The sequence below is a fragment of the Dendrobates tinctorius genome, unplaced genomic scaffold (assembly GCF_039654945.1).
Source record: "Dendrobates tinctorius isolate UK_male_01 unplaced genomic scaffold, ASM3965494v1 ptg000214l, whole genome shotgun sequence".
NCBI lineage: Eukaryota > Metazoa > Chordata > Amphibia > Anura > Dendrobatidae > Dendrobates > Dendrobates tinctorius.
In genome coordinates, this window is record NW_027361881.1 from 4,700,462 (window position 1) to 4,726,193 (window position 25,732).

The window sequence follows — 25,732 nt, forward strand, 5'->3', positions numbered from 1 at the left end:
CTGCACCAGCAGAATAGTGAGTGCAGCTCTGGAGTATTATACAGGATGTAACTCAGGATCAGTAATGTAATGTATGTACACAGTGACTGCACCAGCAGAATAGTAAGTGCAGCTCTGGAGGATAATACAGGATGTAACTCAGGATCAGTAATGTAATGTATGTACACAGTGACTGCACCAGCAGAATAGTAAGTGCAGCTCTGGAGGATAATACAGGATGTAACTCAGGATCAGTAATGTAATGTATGTACACAGTGACTGCACCAGCAGAATAGTGAGTGCAGCTCTGGAGTATAATACAGGATGTAACTCAGGATCACTAATGTATGTACACAGTGACTGCACCAGCAGAACAGTGAGTGCAGCTCTGGAGTATTATACAGTATGTAACTCAGGATCAGTAATGTTATGTACACAGTGACTGCACCAGCAGAATAGTGAGTGCAGCTCTGGAGTATTATACAGGATGTAACTCAGGATCAGTAATGTAATGTATGTACACAGTGACTGCACCAGCAGAATAGTAAGTGCAGCTCTGGAGTATAATACAGGATGTAACTCAGGATCAGTAATGTAATGTATGTACACAGTGACTGCACCAGCAGAACAGTGAGTGCAGCTCTGGAGTATAATACAGGCTGTAACTCAGGATCAGTAATGTAATGTATGTACACAGTGACTGCACCAGCAGAATAGTGAGTGCAGCTCTGGAGTATTATACAGGATGTAACTCAGGATCAGTAATGTAATGTACGTACACAGTGACTGCACCAGCAGAACAGTGAGTGCAGCTCTGGAGTATAATACAGGATGTAACTCAGGATCAGTAATGTAATGTATGTACACAGTGACTGCACCAGCAGAAGCGTGAGTGCAGCTCTGGAGTATAATACAGGATGTAACTCAGGATCAGTAATGTAATGTATGTACACAGTGACTGCACCAGCAGAATAGTGAGTGCAGCTCTGGGGTATAATACAGGATGTAACTCAGGATCAGTAATGTAATGTATGTACACAGTGACTGCACCAGCAGAACAGTGAGTGCAGCTCTGGAGTATAATACAGGAGGTAACTCAGGATCACTAATGTATGTACACAGTGACTGCACCAGCAGAATAGTGAGTGCAGCTCTGGAGGATAATACAGGATGTAACTCAGGATCAGTAATGTAATGTATGTACACAGTGACTGCACCAGCAGAATAGTAAGTGCAGCTCTGGAGGATAATACAGGATGTAACTCAGGATCAGTAATGTATGTACACAGTGACTGCACCAGCAGAACAGTGAGTGCAGCTCTGGAGTATAATACAGGAGGTAACTCAGGATCACTAATGTATGTGACATTATATAGATTTTCTTCCATTTTGTCACTCACTCTCACGTAAGCAGGACTGGAGTCGCGGGTGACTAATATTCTCCTCTTTGCCATTCAGCCAGATCCGGTCCTCGGTGAATTCCCGACTTGCACACACTGTGGTTGTGGTTTTTAACTGTGAATAAGAAATCATATAATCAGTGGATGAGGAGACGGATGTTTTAGCTGCAGTTCGGCAGGGCCAGGAGCCGCTCTGTAGAATATGTCGGTGGTCTCCCTGCAGCCCCTCATTCTCCTACATTTACAGGTCTGGCTTTTTGATGCCTCCGTTGTGCAGATTTTCACGGTTTCTGAATTGCTGGACGTTCCCTGGAGCAGCAGACATTACCCACCTGGTCCTGGTGCAGCGTGACACTGAGGGATGAGTTAATTGGGAGAATCAGCTTCTCGTTCCGCTTCCCCCCTATGAACAGAGACGGATGACACAAATGTGAGATTATTCCCAGCGCTGCGCCCCCCTCTGACGCCTTCTCTGTACAGCGGCCCCGTCGCTGGTCTGTGCAGGATCTGCAGTCTTCAGCAGTAGCAGCCATGGAGCAGTCAGTCTCGCGGGGCCGGGGTTTGGGCCGGGGGTTTGGCCCCTGTGAGGCTTTCTGTAAAGGTCTCGCATCTTCCCACTTGCAGCCACTCACAGTATTTGATGACGGCGATGTTCACCGGAGCCGTGCAGGTCACTTTCTTCATCGTCAGATCTGTGTGCGCTGAAAGGTGAACAGTGAGAATCCGGGAGACATCACACACGACGGATACACATGTGTGCACGGTGACATGCACCCCCGCTGCCGCCATCACCAGGGACCCGCAGCATGTGCCCCCTCCTGTTATTTCACACCGCGGCTCACGCACGGACCGTGAATGTGAACAGGAACGCGGGCACACAGCAGAGAAGAGGCGGCAGCCACAGATGGCTAGCAGGCTCCTCTAATGTCATCCACAGAGCTGGACGGGTGCGCGCTCAGCCCGGTGCGTGGGCAGTGTTTGAGGGGGCCGGAGTGTGGGGTATCAGTATGTGGGGGTCCGGCATGTGGAAGCCTGGTGTGTGGGGGGTCCAACACGTGGACGGCTGGTGTGTGGAGGGGTCTCGACACGTGGACGGCTGGTGTGTGTGTGTGGGGGTCAGAGACGTGGACGGCTGGACTGAAGGGGGTCCGACATGTAAACGGTTGGTGTGTGTGGGGGGGGGCTCCGACACGTGGACAGCTGGTGTGGGGGGGTCCGACATGTGGGCGGCTGGTATGGGGAGTGGTTCCGACATGTGGGCGGCTGGTATGGGGAGGGGTTCCGACATGTGGGCGGCTGGTATGGGGAGGGGTTCCGACATGTGGGCGGCTGGTATGGGGAGGGGTTCCGACATGTGGGCGGCTGGTGTGTGTGTGTGTGTGTGGGGGGGGGGGCTCCTACATGTGGATGGCTGGTGTGTGTGTGGGGGAGGTCCGACATGTGGATGGCTGGTGTGTGTGTGGGGGAGGTCCGACATGTGGACAGCTGGTGTGTGGGGGGGGGTGGGTCCTACATGTGGACAGCTGGTGTGTGTGGGGGGTCCGACATGTGGACAGCTGGCATGGGGGGGATCCGACATGTGGACAGCTGGTGTGTGGGGGGGTGGGTCCTACATGTTAACACATTAACCTAACCTATCCCTGTGTGGCAGAGCCAAAAGTCTTACCATAACCAGGTTCCCCGCATCATGTTCCCACATGCTTTATGCATCCATTAGCCCTCTGTGTCTGTACTGTTACACACTTAACATTATGGATGGTCCATACAATCAGGGCAACTGTTACCACCCACCTTTCGTGTCTCCCTCTTTCCTCATAGACTGTAAGCTTGCGAGCAGGGCCCTCACTCCTCTTGGTATTTGTTATAATCTACTGTATGTGATTATTGTTATGCTGTAATGTCTATTGTCTGTACAAATCCCCTCTGAAATGTAAAGTGCTGCGGAATATGTCGGCGCTATAAAAATAAAATTTATTATTATTATTATTATTACATGTGGATGGCTGGTGTGTGTCGGGGGTCCGACATGTGGACGGCTGGCATGGCGGGGTCTGACATGAGGACAGCTGGTGTGTGGGGGGGGGGGGGGTGGGTCCTACATGTGGATGGCTAGTGTGTGTGGGAGGTCCGACATGTGGACGGCTGGCATGGCGGGGTCCGACATGTGGACAGCTGGTGTGTTGGGGGGTGGGTCCTACATGTGGATGGCTGGTGTGTGTGGGGGGTCCGACATGTGGACGGCTGGCATGGGGGGGGTCCGACATGTGGACGGCTGGCATGGGGGGGGTCTGATATGTGGACGGCTGGCATGGGGGGGTCTGATATGTGGACGGCTGGCATGGGGGGGGTCTGATATGTGGACGGCTGGCATGGGGGGGGTCTGATATGTGGAAGGCTGGCATTGGGGGGGTCTGATATGTGGACGGCTGGCATGGGGGGGGGTCTGATATGTGGACGGCTGACATGGGGGGGGGTTGGGGAGTCCCGACATGTGGACGGCTGGCATGGGGGGGGGGGGTCTGATATGTGGACGGCTGGCATGGGGGGGGTCTGATATGTGGACGGCTGGCATGGGGGGGTCTGATATGTGGACGGCTGGCATGGGGGGGTCTGATATGTGGACGGCTGGCATGGGGGGGTCCGATATGTGGACGGCTGGTATGGGGGGGTCCGATATGTGGACGGCTGGCATGGGGGGGGTCTGATATGTGGACGGCTGGCATGGGGGGGTCCGATATGTGGACGGCTGGCATGGGGGGGTCTGATATGTGGACGGCTGGTATGGGGGGGTCTGATATGTGGACGGCTGGTATGGGGGGGTCTGATATGTGGACGGCTGGTATGGGGGGGTCTGATATGTGGACGGCTGGTATGGGGGGGTCTGATATGTGGACGGCTGGTATGGGGGGGTCTGATATGTGGACGGCTGGCATGGGGGGGTCTGATATGTGGACGTCTGGCATGGGGGGGTCTGATATGTGGACGTCTGGCATGGGGGGGTCTGATATGTGGACGTCTGGCATGGGGGGGTCTGATATGTGGACGTCTGGCATGGGGGGGTCTGATATGTGGACGTCTGGCATGGGGGGGTCTGATATGTGGACGTCTGGCATGGGGGGGTCTGATATGTGGACGTCTGGCATGGGGGGGTCTGATATGTGGACGTCTGGCATGGGGGGGTCTGATATGTGGACGTCTGGCATGGGGGGGTCTGATATGTGGACGTCTGGCATGGGGGGGTCTGATATGTGGACGGCTGGTATGGGGGGGGTCTGATATGTGGACGGCTGGTATGGGGGGGGTCTGATATGTGGACGTCTGGCATGGGGGGGTCTGATATGTGGACGTCTGGCATGGGGGGGTCTGATATGTGGACGTCTGGCATGGGGGGGTCTGATATGTGGACGTCTGGCATGGGGGGGTCTGATATGTGGACGTCTGGCATGGGGGGGTCTGATATGTGGACGTCTGGCATGGGGGGGTCTGATATGTGGACGTCTGGCATGGGGGGGTCTGATATGTGGACGTCTGGCATGGGGGGGTCTGATATGTGGACGTCTGGCATGGGGGGGTCTGATATGTGGACGTCTGGCATGGGGGGGTCTGATATGTGGACGTCTGGCATGGGGGGGTCTGATATGTGGACGGCTGGCATGGGGGGGTCTGATATGTGGACGGCTGGCATGGGGGGGTCTGATATGTGGACGGCTGGCATGGGGGGGTCTGATATGTGGACGGCTGGCATGGGGGGGTCTGATATGTGGACGGCTGGCATGGGGGGGTCTGATATGTGGACGGCTGGCATGGGGGGGTCTGATATGTGGACGGCTGGTATGGGGGGGTCTGATATGTGGACGTCTGGCATGGGGGGGTCTGATATGTGGACGTCTGGCATGGGGGGGTCTGATATGTGGACGTCTGGCATGGGGGGGTCTGATATGTGGACGTCTGGCATGGGGGGGTCTGATATGTGGACGTCTGGCATGGGGGGGTCTGATATGTGGACGTCTGGCATGGGGGGGTCTGATATGTGGACGTCTGGCATGGGGGGGTCTGATATGTGGACGTCTGGCATGGGGGGGTCTGATATGTGGACGTCTGGCATGGGGGGGTCTGATATGTGGACGTCTGGCATGGGGGGGTCTGATATGTGGACGTCTGGCATGGGGGGGTCTGATATGTGGACGTCTGGCATGGGGGGGTCTGATATGTGGACGTCTGGCATGGGGGGGGTCTGATATGTGGACGTCTGGCATGGGGGGGTCTGATATGTGGACGTCTGGCATGGGGGGGTCTGATATGTGGACGGCTGGCATGGGGGGGTCTGATATGTGGACGTCTGGCATGGGGGGGTCTGATATGTGGACGGCTGGTATGGGGGGGTCTGATATGTGGACGGCTGGTATGGGGGGGTCTGATATGTGGACGTCTGGCATGGGGGGGTCTGATATGTGGACGTCTGGCATGGGGGGGTCTGATATGTGGACGTCTGGCATGGGGGGGTCTGATATGTGGACGTCTGGCATGGGGGGGTCTGATATGTGGACGTCTGGCATGGGGGGGTCTGATATGTGGACGTCTGGCATGGGGGGGTCTGATATGTGGACGTCTGGCATGGGGGGGTCTGATATGTGGACGTCTGGCATGGGGGGGTCTGATATGTGGACGTCTGGCATGGGGGGGTCTGATATGTGGACGTCTGGCATGGGGGGGTCTGATATGTGGACGTCTGGCATGGGGGGGTCTGATATGTGGACGTCTGGCATGGGGGGGTCTGATATGTGGACGTCTGGCATGGGGGGGTCTGATATGTGGACGGCTGGTATGGGGGGGTCTGATATGTGGACGGCTGGCATGGGGGGGTCTGATATGTGGACGTCTGGCATGGGGGGGTCTGATATGTGGACGTCTGGCATGGGGGGGTCTGATATGTGGACGTCTGGCATGGGGGGGTCTGATATGTGGACGTCTGGCATGGGGGGGTCTGATATGTGGACGTCTGGCATGGGGGGGTCTGATATGTGGACGGCTGGTATGGGGGGGTCTGATATGTGGACGGCTGGCATGGGGGGGTCTGATATGTGGACGGCTGGTATGGGGGGGTCTGATATGTGGACGTCTGGCATGGGGGGGTCTGATATGTGGACGGCTGGCATGGGGGGGTCTGATATGTGGATGGCTGGTATGGGGGGGTCTGATATGTGGACGGCTGGTATGGGGGGGTCTGGTATGTGGACGGCTGGTATGGGGGGGTCTGATATGTGGACGGCTGGTATGGGGGGGTCTGATATGTGGACGGCTGGTATGGGGGGGTCTGATATGTGGACGGCTGGTATGGGGGGGTCTGATATGTGGACGGCTGGTATGGGGGGGTCTGATATGTGGACGGCTGGTATGGGGGGGTCTGATATGTGGACGGCTGGTATGGGGGGGTCTGATATGTGGACGGCTGGTATGGGGGGGTCTGGTATGTGGACGGCTGGTATGGGGGGGTCTGATATGTGGACGGCTGGTATGGGGGGGTCTGATATGTGGACGGCTGGTATGGGGGGGTCTGATATGTGGACGGCTGGTATGGGGGGGTCTGATATGTGGACGGCTGGTATGGGGGGGTCTGGTATGTGGACGGCTGGTATGGGGGGGTCTGATATGTGGACGGCTGGTATGGGGGGGTCTGATATGTGGACGGCTGGTATGGGGGGGTCTGGTATGTGGACGGCTGGTATGGGGGGGTCTGATATGTGGACGGCTGGTATGGGGGGGTCTGATATGTGGACGGCTGGTATGGGGGGGTCTGATATGTGGACGGCTGGTATGGGGGGGTCTGATATGTGGACGGCTGGTATGGGGGGGTCTGATATGTGGACGGCTGGTCTGCTGGGGTCCGACGTGCTGGCGTGAGTGGGGGAGGGCGTCTGGCGTGAGACCCCCAAAGGGAATAATTAGTAACTTTTCATGCCGCAGTGTCAGAAATGCGCCCCAGCAGTACAGCGGCGGTCAGCGGTAGTGGGGTCCGTTCACACCGTGCGGTCTTCTGACACTATAACCGCAGCACAGTACACTGATACCGGACAGCACCCCCATATGATAGCAGTGTAGCCCCCGCACTCACCTCCTCGGCTCCTGCGCTGCTCTCCGCTGTCACACGCTGGCTGCAGCCTCCACACTCGCAGCACATCACATGCTCTGTTCCTATTGGTCAGTTCACCACCGGCTGCTTCCACTGTAGCCAATGTCTGCCTGGAAACCTCCCAAGCTCCGCCCTCACGTCACCCTGCGACCAATAGAACTCATCGGAAGACTGAAGTCCGAGTCCGGAACAAACATTCTCCCGGAACCAACGTGCCCTGTAATCTGTGTCAGCTCGGAGCAGTCTCGCTGTAACACTCATCATCCAGGGCGCCGTCTCACACCGGAGGCCTTCTGGAGTGTTTCCTTGGGGTCCAGATAAGAGAAGTCCTGCACCATCACTCATTGGTTACTTCTATGGTTTTTCTTTTATCGTCAGCATAACGCAAATCTCTTCTAGTCTCTGAGAAAAGGTCACCGGCCCTCAGCGTCTCACCATGTATCTGCTATTCCTGATGTGTATAAGGTTTGTGTTACTCCATCAGTCCACAGCTGTGAAAAAGATCCTCAGTGGATGGAAGCGGTAGCTGCGCCCCCAGCGTATCCTTCGCTGCAGAGGAGAAAGCCGACGTGCTGATATTTTACATTTTCTTCAATAAAGCAAGCTTTTTAGTAGCTGGACCGATCCCTTTTTTTTTTTCTTTTAGTTCCTCACCCTTTTTATAATCTGTGCTTGCCTTTCCAGGGTTTACATTATGACGCTACCCCGACGCGCGTCGTCATCTGTTGCACTTTGGCTTCGTTGCTAATATAGAGTCCTTCACTGCAAAGAGCTCATTGTTACTAGACGACTTCATGTTTCGCAGCTTTGTCTGCAGCACGACTTACCCTGGAGCTGCATGGTGACAAGTCGCGCCACATTGGGATCGCGGCAGCATTATTCCCTGTAATGTTGCACGGCGACCTCCTGTGACTGCGATATATAAACATTATTGGATTTCCTGTCGCTCGTCACAGAAGACTCCCTGACATAGACTTCATTACACAAGACTGCGACTTCCAGGACACTTAGCTGGGATTTTGGCTTTTTGTTCACAGTCAAGGGCCATGAGGATGAGGAGGACAGCACCTCCATCAGGAGCAGTTCAGGTGGAAGCCAGGGGCCTATCCAGCACACACAGCAGGTTTACTAAAAGTAACCCCTATTGCTTTATCTATGGCTTCATGCACATAAAGGGTGGCGTTGCCCTTGGAGCTTTTCCTTGCAGTTACTACTATCTGCCACCAGATGGCACCACAGTATCCCAGTACCATACTGGGACACGTCAAATGTCCATGTTTATTGTAGAGTAGAGACATCTTTTTCTGTCATAAGATCGGTGGAATTGGAAGGAATGTCTTCACTGAATAGAATCTGCTAAACTATCCCAATAAAAGGCAGCGAAGGGCAACGCTACCAAAAATGCCTCATGCCCAATGACTATTGTTCTTTGATGTCTGTCCCTGTAGGTGTCCGTACAGATGACTTTACAAATACAGTTAGGTCCAGAAATATTTGGCCAGTGATGAATCCTCATGATTTCAGCTGTGCAGGCCGCTATTTTTATTTAACACTAGCTGAAGAGCCCGGGCATAGTAACTAACTGCAGTCCCGCTCTCCACTGGCCTTCCCACTCTCTCTCTCTCCGCAGCCCTGCTCTCCACTTGCTGTCCCGCTCTCTACCTCCAAAGCCCAGCTCTCCACCCGCCGTCCTACATTCTCCCTCAGCAGCCAGCCCCACTCTCCATCCACCATCCAGCTCTCTCCCTCTGCAGCCCGTCTCCACTGGCCGTCCCGCTCTCTCCCTCCAAAGCCCAGCTCTCCACCCGCCGTCCTACATTCTCCCTCAGCAGCCAGCCCCACTCTCCATCCACCATCCAGCTCTCTCCCTCTGCAGCCCGTCTCCACTGGCCGTCCCGCTCTCTCCCTCCAAAGCCCAGCTCTCCACCCGCCGTCCTACATTCTCCCTCAGCAGCCAGCCCCACTCTCCATCCACCATCCAGCTCTCTCCCTCTGCAGCCCGTCTCCACTGGCCGTCCCGCTCTCTCCCTCCAAAGCCCAGCTCTCCACCCGCCGTCCTACATTCTCCCTCAGCAGCCAGCCCCACTCTCCATCCACCATCCAGCTCTCTCCCTCTGCAGCCCGTCTCCACTGGCCGTCCCGCTCTCTCCCTCAGCAGCTCTGCTTTCGCTCCACAGCCTCGCTGTCACCCTCCGCAGCCCAACTCTCCATCCTCTGTCCCGCTCTCTCCTTCCACAGCCCTGCTCTCCACTGGCCGTCCTGCTCTCCACTGGCCGTCCTGCTCTCCCTCTGCAGTCCCGCTCTCCACTTGCCGTCCTGCTCTCCCTCCGCAGCCCATCTCCATTGGCCGTCCCGCTCTCTCCCTCCAAAGCCCAGCTCTCCACCCGCCGTCCTACATTCTCCCTCAGCAGCCAGCCCCACTCTCCATCCACCGTCCTGCTCTCTCCCGCTGCAGCCCCTGTCTCCACTGGCCGTCCCGCTCTCTCCCTCAGCAGCTCTGCTTTCGCTACACAGCCTCGCTGTCACCCTCCGCAGCCCAACTCTCCATCCTCTGTCCCGCTCTCTCCTTCCGCAGCCCTGCTCTCCACTGGCTGTCCCGCTCTCTCTCTCCACAGCCCCGCTCTCCACTGGCCGTCCCGCTCTCCCTCCGCAGTCCCGCTCTCCACTTGCCGTCCTGCTCTCCCTCCGCAGCCCATCTCCATTGGCCGTCCCGCTCTCTCCCTCCGCAGTCCCGCTCTCCACTCGCAGTCCTGCTCTCTTCCTCCGCAGCCCATCTCCATTGGCCGTCCCGCTCTCTCCCTCCGCAGTCCCGCTCTCCACTCGCAATCCTGCTCTCTTCCTCCGCAGCTCGTCTCCATTGGCTGTCCTGCTCTCTCCCTCAGCAGCCCAGCTCTCCACCTGTCATCACGCTCTCCCTCTACAGCCCCGCTCTATCCCTCCGCAGCCCGGCTCTCCATCCGTGTCCCACTCTCCCTCCAAAGACCCGCTCTCCATGTGCCGTCCCACTCTATCCCTCCGAAGCCCACCGCTCCATCTGTGTCCCGCTCTCTCCCTCGTAGCTCCGCTCTCCACCTGCATCCCACACTTTCCCTCTGCAACCCTGCTCTTCAGCCGCCAGTGGGCAGGGCTATGTGGAGTGGGCATGGCTTGATACATACACACACACACACACATACATACACTCAGCATTATATATATAGATGAAACTAAGGTGCAATTGAAGTGGAGCCACTCATGTTTATTTAAAAGCTTTGAACAAAAATATCCTGTGAAGTGTTTAGGATTACAACCATTTTCCTACAAAGTCTCCTCATTTCAGAGCTGAAAAGTAATTGGACATATTAACTTACAATATAATGTTCATTTTTTATCCTTTGTAGAAAACACTTTGCAGCAATGACCGCCTGAAGTCTGGAGGCCATGGCCGTCGCTGGTCTCCTCCACTTTGAGGCTTTGCAGCAATGATGGTAAATCTGGAGGTCATAGACTTCACCATAGCTGGTTTCCTCCAGTGTGAGGCTTTGCTACCTTTACTGCAGAGACTTCAATTCTCACTTGTTTGTGGCTCTTTCTGCCTTCAGTTTTGTCTTCAGCCTATGAAATGTCGCTCGTTGGCCTGAGATCTGGTGAGGACTCCGTCATTGCAAAATCTTTCACTTCTTTACGTTCACAGGATGTTTTGGGCGATTGTCCTTCTGTTCTGTGAAGCGTTGTCCAATCAGCCTTTCAGTGAATCAGAGCACAAAGTATGGCCCTGTTCACACAGGATTCAGCCGGCTACTTCTGTCTTCAGTCACATCATCAATAAACACTAGTGACCCTGTGCCACTGGAAGCCATGCACGCCTGTGCCATCCCACTGACTTCACCATGTGTTACACAGGATGTGCTGTGCCGAGGATCAGGAGCTGCTCCAAGCCTTCTCCAGATTTTCTTCTTCCCATAATTTTAGTACAGGTTGATCTTTGTTTTGCTTTTCCAGAACTTTTTTTTAGATGTTTTTTTTGGTCTAATCTGGCCTTTGTATTTTCTGGCTGATTAATGGTTTGCATCTTGTGGTGAACACTCTGCATTTGCTCTCATGAAGTCTTCTCTATATGATGGACTTAGATACTGAGACATTGACTTCCTGGAAAGTGTTCTTCACTTGGGTGGATGTTGTGAAGGAATTTTTCTTCATCATGGGAAGGATTCTGTGATCATCCTCCACTGCTGCCTTCCGTGGATGTCCGCGCCTTTTTGAGTTCCCAAGATCTTTTTTTTTTTTTGTAGAATGTACCAAACTGTTGATTTACGTGCTCCTAACATTTCTGCCATGTCTCTGATGGATTACTTCTTTTTTTTGCTTTTCAGCCTGTTCTGTCCAGCCATATAATTGCTGTCTAGAACGTCTAGTCATTTTTAATTTGCAATGTCTTGTGGGAAGTTCGTAGGGCATTGTGGGATTGTTCCTATTGCATCATGGTCTTATTATGACACTGTGAAGGGAACAGCAGCCATTATTCCTCCATGTGTCTCAGGAGAAACCACACCATTCGTGTTCTTCATGCTCCTTAAACAGCCTGCTCTAAGCATAGTTGGTAAGCACTATCTAGGTGTTATAATCCTGTGTTTATCAATACGTGTGTTGTACTAAGTAGGTAATCATCAGTTTGTATATTACCTCATATTACCTGTTGTATTGCAGACTATTTGTGTTTCATGTTCTGTGCAGTTATATATTCTGAAATGCTCCTGTTATTGCATCCTATAGTTTCACCCTTTCCTGTCACATCTGCAATCAATAAAAGGTTACAATTTTAAAGCCTCTTTTCTTAAAGAAGACAGGGGGTTTAGCTACATGTCTCATTGCACACCCTGCTAATGTGTATGAGGACAGTATACAGCCTAATGATGATGGTCTTTTTCTCTCTCACTGAGAGCTCCTCTGATCGCATGTTGTGGGTTCACAGCAACAGCTTCCAAATGCCACATCTGGAATCAGCTCCAGACATTGTATCTGCTTAATTGATGATGGATTAATGAGGGAATAACCCATGATGCCCATTAAAGAGATTTTGAGATAACTATACAATTACATTTGGTCCCTTAAAAAAGAGGCAGCTCCGTAGTAAAGACCTGTAATTCCTAAACCCTTACTCCAATTAGGATGTTAATATCCTCAAATAAAAGCTAAGAGTCGTCACTATTCTTATTAGCACAACTTGTTCCATGGCGCTTTACATTAAGCTCAGATTGATAGTAGAACTGGAATATGTTTTGATAAACGGCTAAAATGCCAAAACTTGTGACACCGTCCAAATATTTCTGGACCTGTGTTTATATCAGTGACAACCATTATCTTTTGTATTTTGACTAAAGGTTGTCACAGCCCCTTCCCCCACTGTCACCGGACCTGTGTAAGCTCGTACACGATGTCAGGGCCTTGTATAGAGGTACAATGTGAGAACCACCCCACAAGCTTTGTTCTAGGACTATGGGGCTTATCCCCATTCTTGTGGTTCTCAGGATGGGTGGGGTCCCGGAGATCAGACCCCTAGGGATCAGTCCTCCATCACCTATTCTCTATGTATTAACCCTGTAGCACAGTGCATCAGTTCTGCTTGATGTGTTCTTGGGGCAAAAAACCAATATGGCAGCATTTTCCAATGGTGTGGGATAAATTTCTGCCTGGTCCTGTAGTACTACTATTGGAAAAGGAACATGCAGTATTACTCCGAGAGATGAACAAAAAGATTTGCAGGATTCCAATTTAATATGCGCATAGAACGACCTGAAATAGATCTGTAATCTTTTGTTTAGCGTGCACAGGTCACCATTATTCTCGGCAGCTCGATTACATGTGATGATGTGCTGCCGAGAACGATGATAAAATGCGAATTTCACTGGATGGTTGGCAGCTCATTTACACCACACCTTTATTATGGTGTTCCTAGGATAGTGGGGCAGTGTTAATCCAGCATTAGTGACAGGCGACTACGTCCCGGTGACCAGTCCTTATATCTTTTCCCATAGTCACTACTGGTTCTTATCAGCAGATTTACAGCTCCAAGATGGATTGTACCTATATAAGTATAATATACTGAGCTCCTCCTGAAATGTAGAGATATAAAGCCGCCCGGATTTACCTTCACATGACCCTGCCCAGTATGGCAGCTGTTAATCCGTCCGGCCGTGCAATCCATCATCAGCCGTAAGGACACGTTCCTATGCCAGGGATCATCCATGATCGGTGGGCCGGGTCTTACTATATGCAGCAGTTTCACCACACCAGGGACAGAAGTTACTATAGGCTCATGGCTCTCCGATTGGGAAGCATGCTGGTAGTTGTTGTTCAGCACGGGAGCCTCTTCTGATACAGGATAGTGATCCTCTTCTGACCTGTCTAATGACCCCATACACTTTACTAGGGTTGGACCACGGACTCGGTTGCAGTCTGGTCAGCATGCGGCACCCTGACTCATCCCCGGCAGATGATGTCAGGGGAGAGAAGGATCCAGTCCGTGTGATTTCGGATGGCCGATCTCCTTGTTCTCGGTGAGATAAGTCGCTGGCGGAGTCTTTCTCATAGAGAACATAGAAATGTTTGGCTGAGACAAGTGCTCATATGTGCGAGGGAGTTGGGAGAGAGCTGTTGGATTTGGGTGTTAGCATGCCCAATCTTTGGTTCTCCTGGGAGATAAACTGCCCCCCATGGGGGGACTTACCATTGGTGCAACTTATGTAGCCACACAAGGGCCCTAGAGGTAGGGAGCACACATCCATTTACAAAGCATGTGAAAATGTGCATGAAAATGAGTTACTGGCATGTAAAGGGCCCATATACTCTAATGGCACAGGGACTCTCTACTGTCTGTCTGCTCCTGCCCCTAGAGGAGTCTGGAGGGGACAGAGGCATCTGGGGTGACGGAGGCTTGGAGGAGTCAGCATGGGACAGAGGTGTCTGGGGGTGATGGGGGCTTGGAGGAGTCTGGAGTGTACAGAGTCTGGAATCATGGGGCTTGGAGGAGTCTGGAGTGTACAGAGTTATCTGGAGTGATGGAGGCTTGGAAGAGTTTGCAGGGGACAGAGTCTTCTGGAGTGATGGGGCTTGGAAGAGTTTGCAGGGGACAGAGGCATCTGGGGTGATGGGGGCTTGGATGAGTCTGGAGGGGACAGTTGTCTGGAGTGATTGGGGCTTGGAGGAGTTTTGAGTGTACAGAGTCGTCTGGAGTGATGAGGGGACAGAGTTGTCTGGTGTTATGGGGCTTGGAGGAGTCTGGAGGGCACAGAGGTGTCTGGGGGTGATGGGGCTTGGAGGAGTCGAGTGTACAGAGTCATCTGGAGTGATGGGGGCTTGTTAGAGTTTGGAGGGAACAGACGGGTCCGGGGGTGATGGGGGCTTGGAGGAGTCTGGAAGGTACAGAGTCGTCTGGAGTGATGGGGGCTTGGAGGGAGCAGAGAGGTCTTGGAGTGATGGGGGCTTGGAGGGAGCAGAGAGGTCTTGGAGTGATGGGGGTTTGGAGGGCACACAGACGTCTGGGGATTATGGGGGTTTGAAGGTGTCTGTAGGAACCAGAGGGGTCTGGGGATGATGGGGGCTTGAAGGAGTCCAGAGAATACAGAGTCCTCTGAACTAATGGGGGCTTGGAGGTGTTTGGAGTGATGGGGGCTTGAAGGGGTCTGGAAGGGACAGGTGTCTGTCCCCAGCAGACTCCTCTGTCCCCATCACACTTCCTCTTTCCTCTTCAAGACTCCTCTGTTGTCTCTAGTCTGTCCTTTGTCTCAAAAGCCCTCTGTCCCCTACAAACGCCTCTCAACTCCACTATCCCCTACAAACCCCTCAGTCCTCCACCTCCAGACTCCTCTGTCACCTCCAGACCCCTCTTTCCCTTGCAAACATTTCTGTCCTCCTGCTCCAGACCCCTCTACACTTTCCAGACTCCTTCATCCTCCTCCAGATTCCTCTGGAAGCTGCTTATCTACCATGAGAATGAATGATCAGACATACTGACATTCAACATGTCCAATCACTCCATGCCCCAACATTTCCTGAACAAAAAGGAGCCTAATATTAGGAGTCCAGTGGGCGGTCTTAATCAGTGATTCACAGTCATCTCCGTACGCATGCTCATTGAAGGTTGACGATCAGTGGAGGTCAGGAAGAGCAGCCATTCTCTCAGCCTACAGCCGTCTGCATGGCCACCTTTAGCCTGGAATAGCTGATAACAGAGAACAATAAACTGCCCAGCAGGTACACTTGTCACTTATCGCTGCTCCCTCAGTTTAGCTTTTATGGCTTCTTTACAGGCAGAACAAGTTCGTTCCTTTTGTGTCTTTGCTTATCCTTTAATCTGGAAGGCACAGAGGTGTCTGGGGGTGATGGGGGCTTGGAGGAGTCTGGAAGGCACAGAGATGTCTGGGGGTGATGGGGGCTTGGAGAAGTCTGGAAGGCACAGAGATGTCTGGGGGTGATGGGGGCTTGGAGGAGTCTGGAGGGCAGAGAGATGTCTGGGGGTGATGGGGGCTTGGAGGAGTCTGGAGGGCAGAGAGATGTCTGGGGGTGATGGGGGCTTGGAGGAGTCTGGAGGGCAGAGAGATGTCTGGGGGTGATGGGGGCTTGGAGGAGTCTGGAGGGCACAGAGATGTCTGGGGGTGATGGGGGCTTGGAGGAGTCTGGAGGGCAGAGAGATGTCTGGGGGTGATGGGGGCTTGGAGGAGTCTGGAGGGCAGAGAGATGTCTGGGGGTGATGGGGGCTTGGAGGAGTCTGGAGGGCAGAGAGATGTCTGGGGGTGATGGGGGCTTGGAGGAGTCTGGAGGGCAGAGAGATGTCGGGGTGATGGGGGCTTGGAGAAGTCTGGAGGGCACAGAGATGTCTGGGGGTGATGGGGGCTTGGAGGAGTCTGGAGGGCAGAGAGATGTCTGGGGGTGATGGGGGCTTGGAGAAGTCTGGAGGGCACAGAGATGTCTGGGGGTGATGGGGGCTTGGAGGAGTCTGGAGGTGAGAGGTGTCTAATAGCAGCTCACTCCCCTTTCCCCAGTATCAAAACTTGAATCCTGTGAGAATAGGTTTGGGGTCCCTCCTCTGCTTTTCTACACTTTACTATGTTGAAAGAATTTTTGTCTCCACTGGTGACTCGCCGCCCTCCCCTATCGGAGCCAGCGGTCAATATTTTATGTAACTCAGGCCATAATATTTTTTTGGTCCACTCGTTATATCTACCAGTGGTTCAACAACGATTCTGCATTTATAAAATCCCTATATATGAAAAAATGGGAATCGTTTTTGAATTTTTCTGTTACCCCAGATGTTTGGGAACTGACCATGTCTCTAACCTATTCTGCTACCATGTGTATGGCTCTCCATGAGTCCTACTTTAAAATCATATCGAGATGGTGCTACTCGCCATCTCGTCTAGCTTTTATCAACCCTTCCACCTCCCCTCTCTGTGGGAGGGATTGCCGGCATCATGGTAGCCTTTCCCATTTATTTTGGCTTGGTCCACGTCTTCGGCATTTTGGGACGACGTCTCCTCTCTTATTTCTCATATTTTAAATCAATCAGATTTTTCCCTGACTCCTCAGTTCGCCCTGCTCTCGTTGGATGCAAGTCGTTTGAATCCTTCTGTTGGGAAATTGGTTATTCATTTACTTTTGGTTTCTAAAAATGAAATTGCAGTTTATTGGAAATCCACTCGATATTATTGCAAAGCTGACTTTACAGAAGTCATATGAGCAAAAACTGGCGTTGCTGAATGGCTGTCTTCCTTCCTTTATAAAGAAATGGTCTCGCTGGCTGGAAATGTTTCCATGAGTTCATCTTCTTATTATTTATAGTCTGGTTGTGTTTTTTCTTTCATGTGTCATGAGTGCCTCATGGTATTGCATTTATGTATGCTCTGTTATAAAATGTTAATAAAATTGTTTGGAAAAGAAATTTGAATCCTGTGGGCCCCAATGCAAAAGCTCCAACATGGCCCCCGATGATTGCAAGTCTTTAATAGTAATGGTCTTTTCATATGGGATAAATGGACCTTTTGGGCCCCCTATACTGCTGGGCCCGGGTGTGATTAACACCCCTGCACCTATATTCTATTTACTCCACTGGTGATCTCGAGTGGCGCCTCCAGCAGGAGCTGCGCTCCACAACACGTCCCTCCTGGGTAGGAGACTCCGCTCCTTTTACGCCGCCCACTGGCCATAATACGGGAGCTCCATTCACGCTCACTCCTGTCCCTGTGGGCACAGCCGGCCTTGCTGGCCCGGCTCTCATGGCTTTCAATGCGGTAATGAGATTTCTGTGTCCGATCTGTTAATAATTGGCTTATGGAGAAAGGTCCCGGCCGGAGCACGCAGCGGACCCTCCTAAATGTCAGGATGACAGCAGGGATGGATGGCCCTGAGATTACACCTAGGACTGAGCTGATAATTAACGTCCCGGTGACAGCTCGTCAGCACCTTCCTCTTTTTCTAGGGATGAATTCCAGCATGGCGGTACATTGTGTCACCAGCGGACATCCTCCATGGTCCAGGTGGATCGTGTCTGGGTATGGAGTCGCCCTTTAAGAGTATTCTTCCCTGGAAACAATGGTGATTTTGTGTCAATACTTTACCATTGAATGCAGTGAAAACCAAGAAGAATGGGAAATGGGATGTGACCCCGGCCCCCCGGCACACAGCCGCTTTCTGGAGACCCTTTGTCCTGCCTGTCTCTATACATTGTCTATAGATACGTGTACAATGCCCAGATCTCATATCGCTGCTATTTCCACGCCATTATTTGTCTGACACTGGATCCCTGTAACCCTTCAATGCCTGGACCATATTTAGGACCCCTGTTTCCTGCCACATCCCAGGGGTCCACGGCCACCAGCAGACATTCGATGAACACAAGATTTAGTCACACGTTGCAGTCATGTGATTTTTTTTGCTGCAAAGAGAATCTGCAGGGGAAATGGATCGCTGCAGTGGAATACAAATCCACAGTAGGTCGATTTTATCTGTAGATACCATTGCACATTGCATCCTTTGCAGTCCGACGCTGCTTGTTTTGTTGTTTTTTTTTTTTGCTGGGGGTCCCCTTGGGCACATACCCTTTAAAGAGAATCCGTCAGCAGGTTTTTAGTTTTTACATCTGGTAGCAATGGTATGACTGTGTTGGCGCTTGTCCCCCAATCAAAATGATACCTTTTTTGCAGAAATCCAATGTGCCAGTCATGAGAAATCTAATTTAGAAATCATATGCAAATCAGGTTGGCTGTGCATTGGGGGCGTTTCTGACACACTGGGGGCGTGTTTGTGGATTTTCCTCCATGTGCCTGGACACGCCCCCAGTGTGTACAATCCTATCTAGTCCATAGATGCCTGTGATGTAACCTCTCAGGACGCCGACTGATATTATACCACTAGTAGCATTGCCTGGACTGATACGATTGGAACAAAGCTTCAGCTGTGAGAAGCATTAGGTTTGTAGTTTTCACTCTCTGGGGGTAAAACAAAAAAAAAAGGTTTCTATTCACTGCCAGCAAGCAGATGGCGAAGGATTATAGCGCAGAGTTGTATACAGGTATTATGAAACTATGAAGGTGAATGGACAGCAGAGAGCACAGGGCACCCCCCCCCCATAGTGACATACACCCAGAGAGGAGGGCAACACTTGGGCAGTCTCATTCCTACCGTCAGCTCAGCCCCCCCCCCCATAGTGTCATACACCCAGAGAGGAGGAGAGGAGGGCAACACTTGGGCAGTCTCATTCCTACAGTCAGCTCAGCCCCCCCCCACCTGTTACTGTCCCTTTAAGAGGCTGAGAACAGGTACTGTGTGATATAAAGCAACAGGTCTAGAGGGACGGATCGCGGAGACTGACTGCAGCCTGTGACCATGACCGGCCAACACTGCTGGGGATACGGCGAGGAGGACGGTAATTCATCACCTCTCGCTCTTCTCTTCCTTCTTTCCTCGGTGTAATATCTGTAGGAGATCTGATCCCTAGGTCCATGATTGTCTGCAGCGCCGGGGGTTACATCCACCATGCTGCTCGCGATCTCTGTACCATCTGATATAACCCAGCATCACCCGCCTCTTGTCACAATGGATCTCAGCTCTCCTCCATCCACCCTCGGTTATCCGCCTCGTCCGTCTACTATCACTCTTCCTCCATTCTGGTTTCGCCATTTATCCGACACTTTGTGCTTCTCACCGGACACTTTTGGAATGTGTCTAATGATGTTTGTGAAGCTCCAGATTTGCTCCCTAATGACTCCAGATTTGCTCCCTAATGACTCCAGATTTGCTCCATAATGACTCCAGATTTGCTCCATAATGACTCCAGATTTGCTCCATAATGACTCCAGATTTGCTCCCCTTTTTGGCTTCAGCGTGGTCACAGTAATAGAATTAGTGGCTGTTGTGACTCGAGCCCCTGCGATACGTGCGGTGGGAGCTTTAGGCTGTGTGCACACGTTGCGGATTCTGCTCCGTTTCCGCAGCGGTTTTGGCCCTGCGGAAACGCAGCAGTTCCGCTGACATGGTACAGTACAATGAAATCCTATGGGTTTTCAGAAACGCCGTGCTCACGGTGCGGTTTTTACAAACCGCAGCATGTCAATTGTTTGGGCGGTTTCCGCAGCGGTTTCACACCTTTAACATAGTAGAGGTGTGAAACCGCAAGGCAAAACCGCAGACCAAACCGCAGGTCACTCTACCTGCGGTTTTACCTGCGGTTCCGTGCGGAAAAAAACGCAGGTGAATCTGCAGCGTGTGCACATAGCCTTACGCTGTCTCCCCCCGAGGTTCCGTCTTTCTGATTTTCCCCGGTATTTCCCTTCTCACCTGTCCGTCAGATCAGGATTCCTTGCAGCGAGAACATTCCCCTTCATTCTCCTCCTGGTTGGCAGGGCTGGAGATGGGAACACAATGTATTAATTAGTCTTGGACGCCGGTCCCAAGCGCTGTGTTGTGTGCAGATTATCACTCCAAACTGCCTCATTACCAGATTACTGAGAGCCTGGGGGGAAGATAATGAGATTATGGGCAGAAAACACAGAACAATAGAAGATTCCACAAGAAAGCAGATATTAAAATGTGTAAGAAAAATGCTATAATGTTACCGGAGCATGGACAGGGTTCAGCTACATTCCTCATACACATGCACGCTCCGATCAGCCGAGTGTTCATGTCTCGTCAGTGAGGAGGAAGTCTCTCCCAAACATCTCTGTCCCCATCCAGAACTCTCTGTCCCCTCCAACCGCCTGTGCTTCATCTCCAAAGCCCTGTCCCCTACAAACACCTCTGTCACCTCCAGACCCTCTAGAGTCATCTGTCCGTTGCAGACCCCTCTGTCCTCTCCAGACCCCTCTGGATTCCACTGTCCCCTCCAGACTCCTCTGTCCCCTGCTGACCCCTCCAGACTCTTCTGTCCTCCTCTAAAAACCTCTGTCCCCGCCAGACTCCCCTGTCCCCTCCAGACTCCCTTGTCCCCTCCAGACTCCCTTGTCCCCTCCAGACTCCCCTGTCCCCTCCAGACCCCTCGACTCATCTTACCCTTGCAAACACCTCTGTGCTCCTGCTCCAGACCCCTCTACCATTTCCAGACTCCTTCATCCTCCTCTAGATCACTCTGAAAGCTGCTTATCTACCACGGGAATGAAGGATCGGTCATATTGACATTCAGCATGCCCAACCACTCCATGCCCCAACATTTTCTGAACAAACAGGAGCCCCATATTTAATATTAGGAGTCCAGTAGGCGGTCCTAATAAGTGATTGAAAATCATCTCCGTACGCATGCTCATTGAAGGCTGTCGACCAGTGAAGGTCAGGAAGAGCAGCCATTCTTGCAGCCCACAGCCGTCTGCATGGCCACCTTTAGCCTGGAATAGCTGATAACAGAGAACAATAAACTGCCCCGCACTTGTCACTTATCGCTGCTCCCTCAGTTTAGCTTTTATGGCTTCTTTACAGGCAGAACAGGTTCGTTCCTTTGGTGTCTTTGCTTTTCCGCCTCTGATTGTATTTCCACAACAAATGAATGAACCTTTATTGTTTCTACCTGTAGAATCGTAAAAAGTGAATGAAAACTAAAGGCCAGAAGTGTCTCCGCTGGAGAGATAAAACCAGACTACAACCCCCACTGGACGGATCAGTTCCCGCAGAAATAAGCACTGTGCTCCCATAGAATAACGACTCAGGGGCATCTTTTCTCAGCACTTTGTTCCGTTCCTCTGTTATTCCTCCTGGAAATTAATGAATGACTTTATAATAGTGACAATTACCATTCTGGGCACAGGTCTGACATTGTCCAGTCAGTGCTGAGTGTATTAGATTGTGTCACACCCAGTTGCCAAATTATTCTTGAATTTCCAGGAGGTGTAACAGAGGAACGGCACCGAGCAGCCCCCTCTAGAAAAGATTATTGGGGGATAAAACGGACAGATCAGGAGAGGTGACATTTGTCCCAAATTGCAGAGTAGCATTGCACTGCGCCGTCCTGTGGAGACGCCATGGCTGTGCGGGTCCCGGTCTATAGTGCTCTCTGTTATCAGCAATAACAGGTTGTTAAAGGTCTGATGTCAGGAGAGATTGTGGAGAAGTGAATGCGGATTATTGCTTACTGTTATCAGAGACAGGTTTTAGTGCAGGTGAATATAATCTATTGCTCTCTGTTATCAGCCATTACAGACTGGGATGAAACCGATTCATAAAAGAAGTAATGGAAAATGTAGGAAATTTCCTTCCTCCCATGATTACAGCTTTATACCATGTTTCTACATACCTGTTCTATAGCCCCTGATCATCGCTGGAGGTTGCAGGTGTTGCTCGCTACTTATCACCGGGACAGACACCATTTCTGCACGCTTTTCATCTTTTCCTCAGGCACCAAGTGACTGGTAATCTCATTAGCTGCACAATATGAAATGCTGGGCTCGTTGCACTTCATTGCACCACGGTCATTTAGCTCCGGAGCCTGAAAAATTAAAGGATGCCTCCACCGTATGAAGAAAGAGATATAATAGTGCAGGACGGTGCTGTAAACAAAGCAATATAATAGTGCAGGATTGTGCTGCAATATAATAGTGCAGGATGGTGCTGTAAAGAAAGCAATATACAGGTGCAGGACAGTGCTGTAAATGAAGCAATATAATAGTGCAGGATGGTGCTGTAAAGAAAGCAATATAATAGTGCAGGATGGTGCTGTAAAGAAAGCAATATAATAGTGCAGGATTGTGCAGCAATATAATAGTGCAGGATGGTGCTGTAAAGAAAGCAATATACATGTGCAGGATGGTGCTGTAAATAAAGCAATATAATAGTACAGGATTGTGCTGCAATATAATAGTGCAGGATGGTGCTGTAAAGAAAGCAATATAATAGTGCAGGATTGTGCAGCAATATAATAGTGCAGGATGGTGCTGTAAAGAAAGCAATATACATGTGCAGGATGGTGCTGTAAATAAAGCAATATAATAGTACAGGATTGTGCTGCAATATAATAGTGCAGGATGGTGCTGTAAAGAAAGCAATATAATAGTGCAGGATTGTGCTGCAATATAATAGTGCAGGATGATGCTGTAAAGAAAGCAATATACAGGTGCAGGACAGTGCTGTAAATGAAGCAATATAATAGTGCAGGATGGTGCTGTAAAGAAAGCAATATAATAGTACAGGATTGTGCAGCAATATAATAGTGCAGGATGGTGCTGTAAAGAAAGCAATATACATGTGCAGGACAGTGCTGTAAATGAAGCAATATAATAGTGCAGGATGGTGCTGTAAAGAAAGCAATATAATAGTACAGGATTGTGCTGCATATAATAGTGCAGGATGGTGCTGTAAAGAAAGCAATATAATAGTACAGGATTGTGCAGCAATATAATAGTGCAGGATGGTGTTGTAAAGAAAGCATTATAATAGTACAGGATTGTGAGGCAATATAATAGTGCAGGATGGTGCTGTAAAGAAAGCAATATAATAGTACAGGATTGTGCAGCAATATAATAGTGCAGGATGGTGCTGTAAAGAAAGCAATATACATGTGCAGGACAGTGCTGTAAATGAAGCAATATAATAGTGCAGGATGGTGCTGTAAAGAAAGCAATTTACATGTGCAGGACAGTGCTGTAAATGAAGCAATATAATAGTGCAGGATGGTGCTGTAAAGAAAGCAATATACATGTGCAGGACAGTGCTGTAAATGAAGCAATATAATAGTGCAGGATGGTGCTGTAAAGAAAGCAATATACATGTGCAGGATGGTGCTGTAAATAAAGCAATATAATAGTGCAGGATGGTGCTGTAAAGAAAGCAATATAATAGTGCAGGATGGTGCTGTAAAGAAAGCAATATACATGTGCAGGACAGTGCTGTAAATGAAGCAATATAATAGTGCAGGATGGTGCTGTAAAGAAAGCAATATACATGTGCAGGACAGTGCTGTAAATGAAGCAATATAATAGTGCAGGATGGTGCTGTAAAGAAAGCAATATAATAGTGCAGGATTGTGCAGCAATATAATAGTGCAGGATGGTGCTGTAAAGAAAGCAATATACATGTGCAGGATGGTGCTGTAAATAAAGCAATATAATAGTGCAGGATTGTGCAGCAATATAATAGTGCAGGATGGTGCTGTAAAGAAAGCAATATACATGTGCAGGACAGTGCTGTAAATGAAGCAATATAATAGTGCAGGATGTTGCTGTAAAGAAAGCAATATACATGTGCAGGATGGTGCTGTAAATAAAGCAATATAATAGTGCAGGATGGTGCTGTAAAGAAAGCAATATAATAGTGCAGGATGGTGCTGTAAAGAAAGCAATATACATGTGCAGGACAGTGCTGTAAATGAAGCAATATAATAGTGCAGGATGGTGCTGTAAAGAAAGCAATATACATGTGCAGGACAGTGCTGTAAATGAAGCAATATAATAGTGCAGGATGGTGCTGTAAAGAAAGCAATATAATAGTGCAGGATTGTGCAGCAATATAATAGTGCAGGATGGTGCTGTAAATAAAGCAATATAATAGTGCAGGATTGTGCAGCAATATAATAGTGCAGGATGGTGCTGTAAAAGCAATATAATAGTACAGGATTGTGCAGCAATATAATAGTGCAGGATGGTGCTGTAAAGAAAGCAATATACATGTGCAGGACAGTGCTGTAAATGAAGCAATATAATAGTGCAGGATGGTGCTGTAAATAAAGCAATATAATAGTACAGGATTGTGCTGCAATATAATAGTGCAGGATGGTGCTGTAAAGAAAGCAATATAATAGTGCAGGATTGTGCTGCAATATAATAGTGCAGGATGATGCTGTAAAGAAAGCAATATACAGGTGCAGGACAGTGCTGTAAATGAAGCAATATAATAGTGCAGGATGGTGCTGTAAAGAAAGCAATATAATAGTACAGGATTGTGCAGCAATATAATAGTGCAGGATGGTGCTGTAAAGAAAGCAATATACATGTGCAGGACAGTGCTGTAAATGAAGCAATATAATAGTGCAGGATGGTGCTGTAAAGAAAGCAATATAATAGTACAGGATTGTGCTGCATATAATAGTGCAGGATGGTGCTGTAAAGAAAGCAATATAATAGTACAGGATTGTGCAGCAATATAATAGTGCAGGATGGTGCTGTAAAGAAAGCATTATAATAGTACAGGATTGTGAGGCAATATAATAGTGCAGGATGGTGCTGTAAAGAAAGCAATATACATGTGCAGGACAGTGCTGTAAATGAAGCAATATAATAGTGCAGGATGGTGCTGTAAAGAAAGCAATATACATGTGCAGGACAGTGCTGTAAATGAAGCAATATAATAGTGCAGGATGGTGCTGTAAAGAAAGCAATATAATAGTGCAGGATTGTGCAGCAATATAATAGTGCAGGATGGTGCTGTAAATAAAGCAATATAATAGTGCAGGATTGTGCAGCAATATAATAGTGCAGGATGGTGCTGTAAAAGCAATATAATAGTACAGGATTGTGCAGCAATATAATAGTGCAGGATGGTGCTGTAAAGAAAGCAATATACATGTGCAGGACAGTGCTGTAAATGAAGCAATATAATAGTGCAGGATGGTGCTGTAAATAAAGCAATATAATAGTACAGGATTGTGCTGCAATATAATAGTGCAGGATGGTGCTGTAAAGAAAGCAATATAATAGTGCAGGATTGTGCTGCAATATAATAGTGCAGGATGATGCTGTAAAGAAAGCAATATACAGGTGCAGGACAGTGCTGT

The 25,732-nt window shown here is 50.2% G+C and overlaps 2 protein-coding genes and 1 long non-coding RNA gene across 6 annotated transcripts in view; 2 read left to right on the forward strand and 1 right to left on the reverse strand.

Moving 5' to 3' along the window:
• MVD (mevalonate diphosphate decarboxylase) overlaps positions 1-7,634 on the reverse strand; it is a 21,473-nt gene extending 13,839 nt beyond the window's left edge. For all 3 annotated transcript variants that reach the window (XM_073554944.1, XM_073554943.1, XM_073554942.1), the window contains exons 1-4: positions 7,492-7,634; positions 2,012-2,080; positions 1,712-1,782; positions 1,380-1,494 (exon numbers count right to left, since the gene is read on the reverse strand). In XM_073554944.1, coding sequence (XP_073411045.1) covers positions 1,380-1,494; positions 1,712-1,782; positions 2,012-2,063 — 238 coding nt within the window. In that variant the 5' untranslated portion in view covers positions 2,064-2,080; positions 7,492-7,634. The remainder of the gene's footprint in view (positions 1-1,379; positions 1,495-1,711; positions 1,783-2,011; positions 2,081-7,491) is intronic.
• A 52-nt stretch (positions 7,635-7,686) lies between these two features.
• Positions 7,687-12,312, forward strand: LOC141058744 (uncharacterized). The gene is made up of 2 exons (XR_012222289.1): positions 7,687-8,643; positions 10,890-12,312. It is a non-coding gene; the product is annotated as an uncharacterized lncRNA (long non-coding RNA).
• Positions 12,313-17,753: 5,441 nt separating this feature from the next.
• The window catches only part of CA7 (carbonic anhydrase 7), a 29,265-nt gene continuing 21,286 nt past the window's right edge, over positions 17,754-25,732 (forward strand). The window contains exon 1 of one of the 2 annotated variants that reach the window (XM_073554947.1): positions 17,754-18,473. In XM_073554947.1, coding sequence (XP_073411048.1) covers positions 18,443-18,473 — 31 coding nt within the window. In that variant the 5' untranslated portion in view covers positions 17,754-18,442. Of the gene's footprint in view, positions 18,474-19,262; positions 19,409-25,732 lie in introns of those variants that run through there. The other variant, XM_073554946.1, reaches the window with a different exon arrangement.